This window comes from Conger conger, chromosome 6 (genome assembly GCF_963514075.1).
Source record: "Conger conger chromosome 6, fConCon1.1, whole genome shotgun sequence".
Lineage (NCBI taxonomy): Eukaryota > Metazoa > Chordata > Actinopteri > Anguilliformes > Congridae > Conger > Conger conger.
In genome coordinates, this window is record NC_083765.1 from 51,971,289 (window position 1) to 51,985,772 (window position 14,484).

The following is a 14,484-nucleotide window of genomic DNA, read 5'->3' on the forward strand; positions in this document are numbered from 1 at the left end:
TCCACGGCACTAGGTGGCGCCATATATTTCAGTGATGCAATCGAAGCACTCCTGTTCGTGTTTGACTCGCTTTGTTTCCCGTTCCATCGGTCAATAGTGCCCCGATAGCTTCCGGGGTTTCTGCTGAAATCGGGTTCCCTGCGGTCGGTAACCGGTACGGAACGGGAGGGCGTTCCATAGCTCCCGAATCCGGAGCCCTAGTGCGCTCTGCCTGCCAGGGCTCGCGCCTCAGAGTACTGCGCGGAGGTGGGATTTTCACACTCAAAACTCGCCAACACTCCTTCCCTCTAAGCGGTTGCAAGTTCTTAATTATTTCCTGCGACAGGGGTATTGTTAAATCCTATTAGCCATCTGCTTTTTGCTAACATTCTGATCATCAGTGCCAATTCTTCTCGCTGGGAGGTCAGCCCGGCCGGCCGAAAGCCTGTCCCCTGGACTCCCCCTGGCTCGGTCTCATTTTCGGATCAGGAACTTGGGGCCGACTGGGAATGGGAGGTTTAAAGTTAGCCTGCAATCTTTCAACTTAACCGCCTCCCTATAGCTACCTCACCCCTGTTTCTATTTTTTACAGGGAGTTCGCTCGCTCGTCAGCGTTGGGTATTTGTGATTTAACCACAAACGCCCATGTAATCGTTCAACGCATTCTCCTTTTTTTTCCCCTCCACCCCGCCGCTTCGCTGAATCTGACAACCTCACTCGTCCCTCGTATTCCCGACTCGTCAGTGCTGATGCCCCGTCGGCTCAGCTCTGACGATCGGAGCGGTAAGAAATATTCTGCACTCACTTTCCGCAACGCACCGTGGTCGGCTCTCTCTTTGGATAAGGTGACTGACCTTAGATAGTGAACTTCTCTCTCTTCTAAGAGGACCTCCGCAGACGGCTTACGACCCTGGACCGCGAAAGATTCGGTTTCCCGCTGTATTTGATCAAGATTTAAATAGCCCTGTGCTAAGGCAGTCTTACCCAGCCCGGGCTCCTGTGGTCGCCATGCCCGGCCCGGCGGCCGGTAGCAGATCCCGAGTCTACGCCGATGTCAACACTTTAAAGAGCCGGGAGTACTGGGACTATGAAGTTCACGTGCCCAGCTGGAGGTGAGGACTTGGTTGTAACTTGGAAATCATTTTTAAAAATCGATGTATTCCTGGCTCGGTAATTTATTATATAATAATAATAATAATAATAATAATACATATTATTATTATTATTATTATTATTGGTAGTAGTTGGTTGTAATAGTAGTAATAGTAGGCTAATAGCTGGTGCATAACAGTAAATCTATTTATATTATACGTATGTAGCTTGCTAATACGTATGTACCAGCCATGCTATTTTAAGCATGCCTTAATTTAACTGCCGGTGCTTTTAATTAACGTTATCGTCTGAATCACTTACAATTATTAAGTCTGCAGTAGCTAACGAACGACCTAGATACAGCATTTTCATGTAGTTATGGCCGTCGTTTTGGTAAAAATGTGGTTTTAGGCTTTTAGCTAGTTGTTTGGAAATGTGCAGGGCTATTTGGGCAGAGTGATTAAATTTTTTGTATCTTGCATTGCTGAGAACCCAACCTTGCAGCGATTGTTAGCTTGCAAAGTTAATTGAGTTAGGTTTCAACACAGTTCCGTTAGCGCGATCTATTTGGTGTTTATTGAAGACCTGGCCTTCTCGCAATGTATTGTAAGTTATTGTACGGAAATAAAAATGTAAAGTATTTTGAGAATTATATTTTAAAATAAAGCCCAACGCAGTGAATTGGCTCCGTGGCGGGGTTGTCAAAATCTCTCTCCCTCTCCCCTGCAGTAACCAGGAGGACTACCAGCTGGTTCGGAAGCTGGGAAGGGGGAAGTATAGTGAGGTCTTTGAAGCCATCAACATCAACAACAATGAGAAAGTGGTGGTCAAAATCCTGAAGGTGAGCTCATAACTGAAAAGGGTCCTGTGACCTCAGCTGTATAGTAGCCGTTTCACTTGGTTGTGTGTGCAGGCCCTGCTCTTTTTGATTGGCTGACAGTTCTGAGCGCTGGGTTGATCATTGGCAGTTTGGGTTCGGCAGCAGTCATAGACAGTAGCGACCACGCGAAGGTCCCCCACTGAAGCTGATATCACCCCTGGAGCATCAGTAAGATCGCAATTAGTTCCTTCTGTATGGGTTTCTTAGCTCAGCAAGCTAATTGTGCCTTGTGTTGTGCAATGCAATCAGTGATGGGACCACTACACAGACACACAGGTGAATTAATAGCTTTGTGACAGTGAAGGTGTGTGAGTGGTAGCTGTCTTTCTTTGTCCATGCCTCTGTACTCATTCCATCTGCTTGCTTCATATCCAGTACTAAGGGGCCTCTGTGGCTTTCTAATTCAAGCCACATTTAGACAACCAGCCGAATGCAGTAGATTAGATGTTGTTAGACATTATGGGCCGCTTTCATGGACAAAGATTAAGTTTAGTCCTGGATTAACATTAGTTTTGCATGGGGAGTCTCCATTCACAGTTCAATTGAGTCAAGGTCAAAGCTTAATCGGTGTCTGTGAAATGGTCCCAAATGATGTTAAATAGAGATCAGGAGGGACAAACCTGAAAACGTGTAGTCTGACGCAATTTTCTGTTTTAGATTATCATAATACCGCTCAGAAAAAAGTTATGGTCATTCAGAAATGCTAAATCGTGCCACTTGTCCATTTTATTTTAGTACTTGATGGCTGACTACAACAGCACCACTGCATGTATAACTTCCAAACATCTAAGACTAATAGATATGTTGTTTAAGAACAGCCACAAGGAAAATGAAGTCAAATGGATAATTTATTCAAAAATTATCTAATGCCAAAGCTTCTGTTTGAAATGATCAAACGCCAAGACGTAGCAGTAACAGCTCCAATTTGTGTACATAAGTAGACCTATTATACCATTTTAAATTTTGAAATGGAACTGTCCACTTTACCAACTGCCTGGTTGAATATGCAACAATTTTGGTCATTTTCTGGCTGGACCCAACTTTGGCATCGTGTAATTTCTCAATAAATTATCTATTTGACTTTTTACCACTGTTATTAACCAAAATATCTACTAGTCTTAAAGTTAGAAAATTATACACCAAGTGGTGCATAAAAAAAAGCAACACGATTTTGCATTTATCAAAAATGTTTTTAGCAGTATTATGAAAATTGTAGGTTTTAATCTGAAACTCGACAGAAAATTGTCAGAGAAAACTTTTTTAGGTTTTTCTCTGCTTTATATGATGTTTCAAAATCAATACCAACCCCTATTTCCATTCACCTTTCCCCCCACCACATTTTCTTAAGAGCCAAAAATCTCTAGAATGACCAATCTAATGAGGCTAATGTTTTGGGTGTTCTTTATTGAATATATCAAGAACATTTACACAAAGCTTGACACAAAATTGGAGTGGTCATCTCCCACATCTCTGGTTGGTATAACCCAAAGGGAGATTGAGATTCTACAGACCCACCAGATACTGAACGCGTTGAATTCCTAGTATTGAAAGTTCCATCTCCCAACCACTGAAGCCAAAACATTCCAATTGTATGCATCATAAGGATATTCATTTATGGGCAGGATCAAGGACTTGTGGCATTGGATGTTCCGTACTGTCACGTAACATCAGAAAATCCTGATTCGGTAGGTGAGGGTAGGCTGACCTCCTGGAGTATGTTTGTGACATCATGCCCTCTTACCTCTGACCTCTGACCCCTCACAGCCTGTAAAGAAGAAGAAGATCAAGCGGGAAATAAAGATTCTGGAGAACCTGCGGGGGGGAACCAATATTATTGGGCTGGTGGACACCGTGAAGGACCCTGTGGTATAACTTGCGTGCCTCCCTCCTCTCTGTTGCAGGCTAGCCTATTGTCACAAACCAATCACATGGTCCTGCTCACAAAATCACCCTTTCATGGTGCAGTCAGGGTTAATGTTGGTTCAGGAGGAGGTGTACGGTCAGCCGTGAGACTAAAGCTCCTCATTTGGAAGATGAATTGATCACAGCAAATGTAAATCCATACATATTAGAGTATCATTGTAATACGTTTATATGAATTCATCACAGTAAAGCTGTGAGTCAATAAATATCAGAGTATCATTGTAATACGCTTATATGAATTCATCATAGTGAAGCTGTAAATCGATACATATTAGAGTATCATTGTAATATGCTTATTCTAAATAACCATAGTTTGGCAAACAGTAACATCTTTACTCATCTCATATTATTAACGCTAAGTGTAGGTTTTGTTCAGTCATTGTAGACCTCTATTGCTTTTCATTACCAATTGTGATTGTAACTGCAGCATTAGAATTTTAAAAACACAAATTTATGATCTCAAACCTTAAAGGGTTTCATAATCATATTTTCAAAAATTCAGAATAATGCATGATGTTAAGTTTGGTTTAAATGCAAGTAGAAATTCTTTCCGGAAATGTTTTTGTTTTACAATAACACCTGTGCTTTAGGTAATACGGTATTGCTCTGTCTTTATCTGCAGTCTCGAACACCAGCACTGGTCTTTGAGTTCATCAATAACACGGACTTTAAGGTAGTCTTGCTCGTTCATAACACTGCTTTTATTTCTCATTGGTGTGGAGGGGTGATTGAAAAATGTAGGTGGCTCCAAGCAGGAATCGTCCAGTCTGATTGGTCACTAAAGGAGCTGCGCAATCTGATTGGTCATGAACAAAGACGTCCACTATCTACTATAAAGCAGTGTAGACTGTGTGAGCGGCTTGTAAATGTCCTGGGTTTGGGTAGAGCATCTCGTGTAGAGGACATTTGTACAGTTAGTACATTAGTACTAGTACGGTGTACCCACAGTAAAATCTGCACAGCTGTTGGGCCCTTTAGCAAGGAACTTAATTGTACATCCAGGAGGGATTGTCCCGTTTGGTCTAAGCAATTGTAAGTTGCTTTAGATAAAAGCATCAGCTAAATAGCTGTAATGTAATGCAAAGATATGTTGTGACTCATTTTTATTTTTCTGCGTTCAGGAGCTGTACCAGAAGTTATCGGATTTTGATATTCGTTTCTACATGTATGAGTTACTGAAGGTGAGGGCATAACAAGCCTGTGTTTGGCATGGTTCGGCCTTGTTTTCCACCTTGTCGTGTCCTGTGTGTGTGTTTGACTGTCCCTGCCTGTGTTCCCTCTTGTGTCCGCAGGCTCTGGATTACTGCCACAGTATGGGTGTCATGCACCGAGATGTCAAACCCCACAATGTGATGATCGATCACCAGACAAGGAAGGTAGGGGGCATTGTACACGTCTCCAGCATCAAAATCTATAATAATATATTTATTCTCATCGACTGCATGCAAATGCGATGACAAACTCGCCCACAATCCAGCAGGATTTATGCGGGTTTGCTTATTGTAGCGCCCCCCCCCCCCCCCCCCAGTGGTCAAATTACACAAAACTGACGGAAATTATGGAACATTTTTGGTGCTTCCTCAAAATGGGTGCATGTATCAAGTTTTGATGCATCAAAGCGGTGTGGAGTCACTTCCTGTTTGGCGAATGATTGTCATGGATGGCGCTTTTGTCTCTGCCTTGGAATCTCCCAAGATACACCCACACACAAAGGTTCCTCTTCTAAGGCCAACACATCTACAGTTATTGGGAAAAACAAGTTTTTTAACTTATTGTAGACTACCAGTGTCTGAGACTGAGAATACAGTGAAATACAAATGCATACTCTTTAAATTAAATACTGAGAAATGCACCGAAACAAATAACCTGAATGCTACTTCTATACTTTTTTTTTTTTAAATCACCATCACAGGATATCTTCTTCCTTCCTGTAATAGTAGTAGAAACCAAACTACAAATATGAAATATGATTATGTCACAGGCAGTGACACCCCTCACATGGATTGGATTTGGATAAAAGCATCTGCTAAATACAATGTCATTTAATGTAATGGACACCGGGAGACACAGTAAAAACCAGATTGGCATATTCATTAGTAGAATTATTCCTTTTTTACTATTACTATTATTCCTATTGTTTTTTTTGTTTTTTTTTATCAGTGTAGCCACTGCTTTGCTTTCCATTGCCACATGTAGTGATTGTTACATCAGCATTATAATGTTCAACTAAGAACATTCTAGTCACATATGTGTGATCTTACATCTTAAAAGGTTAAGGGAGGGAGGTTATATGGAAAAATAGAAACCATGCTTTGATCCGTGATCCTTTCAGCTACGTTTGATAGACTGGGGCCTGGCCGAATTCTACCACCCTGCACAGGAGTACAACGTCAGGGTTGCATCGCGCTACTTCAAGGGCCCTGAGCTCCTGGTGGATTACCAGGTGAGTCTGAGGTGGAGATATTCCACACGTTATGTTCACGCCCGCCGTGTTTGTATCACGCCGACTTCCAGTGCGTCTGCGGCTCGTTCTGACTGATCGTTGTGTCATGTGAACGATGTTGTTCTGATAATGCTATGTGTTGCGTTATGGCCTGGTGTTTTCTTAGAAAAGTCCACGTACCTATAAAATTGTGGTTGTCTTGTTATTCAGTGATATGTTCGATTTTAGTGATCAGTGTGTTGTTTCAGTAACTGATGTGTTGCTTTGCTGGTGGATAGATGTATGACTATAGCCTGGACATGTGGAGTCTGGGTTGCATGCTGGCTAGTATGATCTTCCAGAAGGAACCATTCTTCCATGGTCAAGACAACTATGACCAGGTAACACAGCTAAATCATCTATTACCAATAAGCAAATATTATATGTGTACAAAAACACATGGAGATGTACAGTACTGTGCAAAATTCTTAGCCACCCTAGATTTTTCAATATAGCATTTGGATGTTTATGTTTTGGTTTTCTCTATTTGTGTGTTGGTGGAAAAGACCAAATTAGAGTTTTCCAAACATTCATAAAAAAATAAATAAAACAATGTTACAGAATTTGTATTTTGTTAAATAAAGTAACATATTAAGTACTTTAATCGACCACTTTTCTGTTAAAAATGTGATCAAGGCTGTCTGGGATTACCTGGAGAGCCAGAACCAAGTTAGACAGCCAAAGTGTGCTGAATAACTGACTTTTGAAACAACCTACCAGCTGATTTTCTTAAAAAGTATATGAGTCTACCTGAGAGAAATGATGCAGTTTAAAAGGCAAAGGGTGATCTTTATAGTCTTTTATAGTATAGTATTTATTTTGATAACTAATGAATAGTTATGAAAATAACTATTCATTTTTTTTGAAAGCTGTATGGAGTTTCCATGAGCCCAAGACTTTTGCACAGTTCTGTAAATTCACAGAAACGTGTACTCGAGCGTGCGCAGCCATGCGAACAGGACTGCGCTCTGATTCTGGTGTTGTCCTGCCCGCCAGCTGGTCCGAATCGCCAAGGTCTTGGGAACAGACGAGCTCTTCGGGTACCTACAGAAGTACCACATTGAACTGGACCCAAGTTTCAAAGACCTGCTGGGCCAGTGAGTATCACCGGGGAGTGGGAGGGCTTGAGATGGTGCTTATAGATCAATAGATAGATCATTACATTTATATAGCGCTTCTCTGGCCACTCAAAGCCGATTACAGTGATGAAATCCACCACCAATGTGTAGCACCCACCCAGCTGACTTTTTTTGTGCCAGAACGCTCACCACAGAGCTGAGGTGGAGAGGGAGAGAACAATTTTTGCCGATTGAATCCGGGGATGGCAGGTTGAAAGAGCCGGGTTTAGAATATAGCCAGGACACCGGGGGAAGAGTGTCACGGGATCTTTAATGACCACAGCGAGTCAGGACCTCAGTTTAATGGCTCATCTGAAAGACTTGCCACTGGCGGGTCAAATTTGACTCTGATTTATGCATCCTTTCTCTTTCTTGCTAAGCCTCTTAGTTCAGGGGTTCTCAACCATGATCTGGATCTGGTTTTGTTTTCGCCTTAAAATGAGAAATCAATTCAGATCCAAAAAAAACAGGTGAGGCGAGTTAACTGCTAAATAGTGACATGAACTAGCAATCACTATAGGTTTCTGTGATTAGGGGTTGAGAATCTGCCTCGGATTCAGTGGTTTTAATTTACTAACTCTTAATGTCAAAATCATTTAATCAATCAATCAGTCAGGTCCATAAATATTGGGACATCGACACAATTCTCTTTTTGGATTTGAAATTAAACAAACAAGATGTGCTTTAACTGCAGACTTTCAGCTTTAATTTGAGGCTATTTACATCCAAATCAGGTGAACGGTGTAGGAATTACAACAGTTTGTATATGTGCCTCCCACTTTTTAAGGGACCAAAAGTAATGGGACAAACTAACAATCATAAATCAAACTTTCACTTTTTAATACTTGGTTGCAAATCCTTTGCAGTCAATTACAGCCTGAAGTCTGGAACGCATAGACATCACCAGACGCTGGGTTTCATCCCTGGTGATGCTCTGCCACGCCTCTACTGCAACTGTCTGCTTGTTCTTGGGGCATTTTCCCTTCAGTTTTGTCTTCAGCAAGTGAAATGCATGTTCAATCGGATTCAGGTCAGGTGATTGACTTGGCCATTGCATAACATTCCACTTCTTTGCCTTAAAAAACTCTGGTTGCTTTCGCAGTATGCTTCGGGTCATTGTCCATCTGCACTGTGAAGCGCCGTCCAATGAGTTCTGAAGCATTTGGCTGAATATGAGCAGATAATATTGCCCGAAACACTTCAGAATTCATCCTGCTGCTTTTGTCAGCAGTCACATCATCAATAAATACAAGCGAACCAGTTCCATTGGCTGCCATACATGCCCACGCCATGACACTACCACCACCATGCTTCACTGATGAGGTGGTATGTTTTGGATCATGAGCAGTTCCTTTCCTTCTCCATACTCTTCTCTTCCCATCATTCTGGTACAAGTTGATCTTTGTCTCATCTGTCCATAGGATGTTGTTCCAGAACTGTAAAGGCTTTTTTAGATGTTGTTTGGCAAACTCTAATCTGGTCTTCCTGTTTTTGAGGCTCACCAATGGTTTACATCTTGTGGTGAACCCTCTGTATTCACTCTGGTGGAGTCTTCTCTTGATTGTTGACTTTGACACACATACACCTACCTCCTGGAGAGTGTTCTTGATCTAGCCAACTGTTGTGAAGGGGTTTTTCTTCACCAGGGAAATAATTCTTCTGTCATCCACCACAGTTGTTTTCCGTGGTCTTCCGGGTCTTTTCACCGGTGCGTTTTTTCTTTTTAAGAATGTTCCAAACAGTTGATTTGGCCACACCTAATGTTTTTGTTATCTCTCTGATGGGTTTGTTTTGATTTTTCAGCCTAATGATGGCTTGCTTCACTGATAGTGACAGCTCTTTGGATCTCACATTGAGAGTTGACAGCAACAGATTCCAAATGCAAATAGCACACTTGAAATGAATTCTAGACCTTTTATCTGCTCCTTGTAAATGAGATAATGAGGGAATAACACACACCTGGCCATGGAACAACTGAGCAGCTAATTGTCCCATTACTTTTGGTCCCTTAAAAAGTGGGAGGCATATATAGAAACTGTTGTAATTCCTACACTGTTCACCTGATTTGGATGTAAATACCCTCAAATTAAAGCTGAAATTCTGCAGTTAAAGCATATCTTGTTTGTTTCATTTCAAAACTATTGTGGTGGTGTATAGAGCCAAAAAGAGGAGAATTGTGTCGATGTCCCAATATTTATGGACCTGACTGTATGTCTTATTTAAAACCCTGTGTGCTGGAGTACAGAGCCGAAACACCACAAATCGTATCACTGACCAAATACCTACAGACTGCAGTGCAAGGTCGAGATACAATTATGACTCTAGTTACATTACATTACATTACATTAATGGCATTTGGCAGACGCTCTTATCCAGAGCAACGTACAGTTGATTAGACTAAGCAGGAGACAATCCTCCCCTGGAGCAATGCAGGGTTAGGGGCCTTGCTCAAGGGCCCAACGGCTGTGCGGATCTTATTGTGGCTACACCGGGGATCGAGCCACCGACCTTGCGGGTCCCAGTCATGTAGCTTAACCGCTACGCTACAGGCCGCCCTGTCTGCAGTCGAGTCTGACCCACTCTGACACACACCGGACTGACTGGTGGTGAGTGACGATGGTCTCCCGACGCCCCTTCCAGACAGACACGGAAACGCTGGGACCAGTTTGTCCAGTCTGAGAACCAGCACCTGGTCAGCCCAGAGGCCATGGACCTGCTGGACAAGCTGCTACGCTACGACCATCAGCAGCGGCTGAGCGCTTCAGAGGCCATGGGGCACCCGTACTTCTGTGAGTCTGTCTGTCTGTCTGTCCGTCCCTCCCACGTGGGAGTGCACACACTCAGTGAGCACTTTATTAGGTATTTGTTAGACTTATTTTTAGACTTAAGTCTTCTGCTGCTGTAGCCTATCCACTTAGAGGTTTGATGCATTCTGTGTTCTTTGCTCTTTTGCGTACAACTCCTGGGATTTTCACGTACAATAGAACCTAGAATTTGCAAAGAATGGTGCAAAAAAAACAAAAAACAAAAAAAACAGTGAGCAGCAGGTGTGCAGACAGAAACGCCTTGTTACTGAGACATCAGAGGAGAATGGCCAGACTGGTCAAAGCTGACAGGAAGGTGACAGCAACACAAATAACCGCACATTACAACAGTGGTATGCAGAAGAGCATCTCTTAACACATAACGCATCATAACGCTAAGTGGATAGGCTACAGCAGTAGAAGTCTAAAAAAAGAAGTCTGATAAGTACCTAATGAAGCGCTCAGTGAGTGTATATACATTTATATCTATATACATGCCAACCATTTACCTAAAATCCAATGTGCTGGAGTATAGAGCCAAAACAACAACAAAATATGTCACTGTACCAATACTTTTGCATGTGTGCGTGTTTCATGTTTTCTTTTCCCTCAGATCCCGTGTTAAAAGAGCAATCTCTCCAAAACACTGACTGCAGCGGCTCCACTGCAGCGCGATGAGAGAGACCAGGTACGCTCTCCTCACCTGCCTGTGTTAATGGATGGTCTGTGTCCATCTCTGGCATTGTGTGCGCTACACAGCCTGCTCATTCCTCTCCCGTTTTCTCTTTTTTTTTCTTTTCCAGGAAATCTTGTTACCTCAGCTTTTACCCCAGAAACCTCTTCAAGTATACACCGGAACAAGGCACCATCTGCCAGTTACACACACTCACATTTCTCTATCTCTCTATCTCTGTTTCTCTATTTCTCTATCTCTATCTCTATATCTATCTAGTAAAATGTCAAATTCAAGACCAGTGACTTTCAAGGCTCCTCCGTTCTAACTCTACCCCAACAATTTAGGGTAACACAATAATAAGGAACAAACCAAGACTTTTGACCTCCAGTTGATTCCCCTGGATTTACAAGCATTGGGAGCCAAGAGAAGAATACACCCCTCCTATCTCTCTCTGCTGTTCTGTGTTCAGCTTGTGAAAGACTCGGGGGACACCTGCCACGATATCATGTGACTACAGTAGACTCTGATGTACCAAGAGGTCAATCAAACCACACTACCCAAACCCTTTTCATCTCCTTTATGTGCAACGTGCTACAGGTTTTTGTTTTTATTTTTTTTCCATTTCTGTGTGGACTTTGCCAATTCCGGTTAGTTTCAAGGTTAGGTCATGTCATTTTCTACCTCAAAAATCAGTGATATGCGTTCTTTGTTGCCAACTGGCTTAAGCTAACTAGTCCCTCTCAAAATAACTAGCGTATATGGCTGTCTGCGCTAGCCCGTATAATATGGTCACAGGTGTCCGCTTAGTCTCTCTTTGTCGAGTTCTGCAATGCTGAGATCAGACTCTGCACTGCTGTTCAGAAGTGGCATGGTGGACCTCTGTTATAGGTATTATAATAATCTTAATAATAATATTAATAATAAATGAATTTTATTTAGATTTATGTGTGGGATCATTGTGTCCGGGCAGTGGTGATATTGGTGATATTTTTGTGGCATTAAAAAGTTTTATTTTGTCTCCAGACTGACCTTAGTGAGGGTGTATTTTTTTCTGCGTACATGCATACATACACACACACACACACACACACACCAAAATGCGCAGATACTGATGTCAGTTTAACGCTAGTCCAGGCTAAACAAATATCATGTAAGACGGAGACTTTTTCTATGCTATTACCACTTGATGTATTGATCATCAGGTTAGCAGAGTCATTATTTCATGCCTGGGAATATAACATGCACTTTGTTTTAGATTAATTTAATACAAGTTTGAGATTCATCAGCGCTTGTTGCAAATGATTAAAAGCCGATTGAAGCTTTTAAACGGCTATACACATTGAATTTGAGCCTTATCCACCTTTCCCCATTCTCCCAATCCCAAAGTACTTAATGACGAATTACCAGATGCAAGTCACCTAAACGATATGCACAGTGCAGGAGAGTTTGGGGAGCAGGCATCCGATTACATTCTACTTTATTATCTGCTGACATGAAAATCGGCACCCTTAATAAAAATGAAGAAAAATTGCTGCATGTAATACCTATATAATAACACCACAGATATGGGCTCTTGACCACAGCAAGTCAGGACCTCAGTTTAATATGATGTCCTGCACTGGGGCATTGGGATTTAACCGGAGTAAAGACTGCCCCCTACTGGCCCACCAACGCCACTTCCAGCCCCAACTTAATTTTCCAAGGTCTCCCATCCAAATACTAACCAAGCCCACACCTAATTAGCTTCAGCCATTACACATTATTACACTTTATCTAGTCAAAGACACATACTGCCCTTAATCACATATACATATTTGAAAAAATCTAACAAATATAGTATAATTACATTTAAAAATTACTTGAGTTCAAAACACAATGCTCAGGCAATTGACTTCACTATACCTGCCTACTACAACCAACGCTTACCATCAAAGGTCTTCATCTCAAGATGGATGACAATCAGCCAACTGAAATTTAACAGACCTGTCCAAGAAACATTTGAGCAGCCAAATGTCCAATTATTTTTGGCTCCCTAAATTTGGTGGGACTATGTATAACAGCTACAATTCATACACCGTTTGCCCAATATGGATGCAGAAACCCTCAGATTGAAGCTAAAAGTCTGCACATAGTGATTGTTTCATTTAAACTGTTTGCTGGAGTACAGAATGAAAACAACAACAAAATGTCACTGCCCAAATACTTACGGACTGCACTGTACATCATATAGGTACATACACTCACAGAGCACTTTATTACAAACATTTTTACTTTATTGCACCTACTTGTTCATGTGATTATCTAATCAGCCAATCGTCTGGCAGCAGGGCAATGCATACAGTCATGTATACATGGGTCAGGAGCTTCAGTCAATGTTCACATCAACCATCAGAATGGACAAATGTATCAAAGTGACTTTGACCGTGGGATGATTGTTGGTGGCAGAGTATTTCAGAAACAGAAACACATTACAACAGTGGTATGCAGAAGAGCATCTCTGAACACACAACACATCATAACTCTAAGTGGACAGGCTACAGCGGTAGAAGTCAAAAAAATAAGTACAATAAATACCTAGGTGAGTGTATATACATCATAAAAGCATGTAGACATAGTCAAGAAGTTCAGTTGTTGTTCAGACCAAACATCATAATGGGAAGGAAATGTGATCAAAATGACTGTGATGATGGAATGATTGTTGGTGCCAGGCCGGGTGGTTTAAGTTTCTCAGAAAGGTGATCTCTTGGGATTTTCCTGCACAACAGTCTCAGTTAACAGAGAATGGTGTGAAAAACAAGGCATCCAGTGAGCAGCTGTTCTGTCAGACTGCTTCAAGCTGACAGGAAGGTGACAGTAACTCAAACACCCACGCATAACAACAGTGGTATGCAGAAGAGCATCTCTGAACATGCATCATGTCAAACCTTGAAGTGGATGGGCAGCAGCAGCAGAAGATCAATAAGTCAAAGAATAAGTCGCACGAATACCTAATAAAGTGATCGCGGAGTTTATGGTTGGTATGGCAACAGAGGATGCAATAACAGAGTCGGTTCAGCCGTTTGAGCAGCTGCTTGCGGAACTGCATTTGGAAACGGGATATTCTGCATTCTCAGCGGGCGAATGAATGTGGGAGGTTTTCAACAAGGACAACGCAGTTTCCTCGAATGAGCTGCGACAGGTGACACATTTGCCAATGAGAAGCCATTCAGACACCCCCACTCACCCCACTTCCCCTCAGATTCAAGATCGGCTAACTCCTTCCTACTTTCCCCCGTCGCCAAACTTTGCATTAAAAAACATGGCCATGGCCTCAGTGTTATCACACATACATACGCGCACTTTCTCTTAATCACTTATTTTTATGATGAAAACGTCTTTCTGGCCACGGCATAATTTATGGACAAGTCAGAAAAAGGTGCGCCTCTGGGTAGTTTAATAAATGTATTGGTTTAAAGTGTGGTTGATCTCCCGCTGATTCACAAATAGGTTTTGATTCCAAATGACCGAAGAACATACTCATATAGGCTACT

The 14,484-nt window shown here is 41.9% G+C and overlaps 1 protein-coding gene across 4 annotated transcripts; it reads left to right on the plus strand.

Moving 5' to 3' along the window:
* The first annotated feature begins 94 nt into the window (after positions 1-94).
* LOC133130952 (casein kinase II subunit alpha'-like) lies at positions 95-11,978 on the plus strand. 4 transcript variants are annotated; one of them, XM_061245971.1, is made up of 14 exons: positions 97-246; positions 724-762; positions 864-1,091; positions 1,801-1,912; positions 3,716-3,817; positions 4,497-4,547; positions 4,996-5,055; positions 5,167-5,250; positions 6,207-6,317; positions 6,596-6,697; positions 7,353-7,453; positions 10,115-10,263; positions 10,892-10,966; positions 11,082-11,978. In XM_061245971.1, the coding sequence occupies exons 3-13, from the start codon at positions 988-990 to the stop codon at positions 10,954-10,956; spliced, it is 1,041 nt and encodes a 346-aa protein (XP_061101955.1). In that variant the 5' UTR covers positions 97-246; positions 724-762; positions 864-987; the 3' UTR covers positions 10,957-10,966; positions 11,082-11,978. The 4 variants fall into 4 exon arrangements, with proteins under 4 accessions (XP_061101957.1, XP_061101955.1, XP_061101954.1 ...); XM_061245972.1 differs by having other exon boundaries at positions 110-246; positions 572-1,091; XM_061245970.1 differs by having other exon boundaries at positions 98-1,091.
* Positions 11,979-14,484: the final 2,506 nt, after the last annotated feature.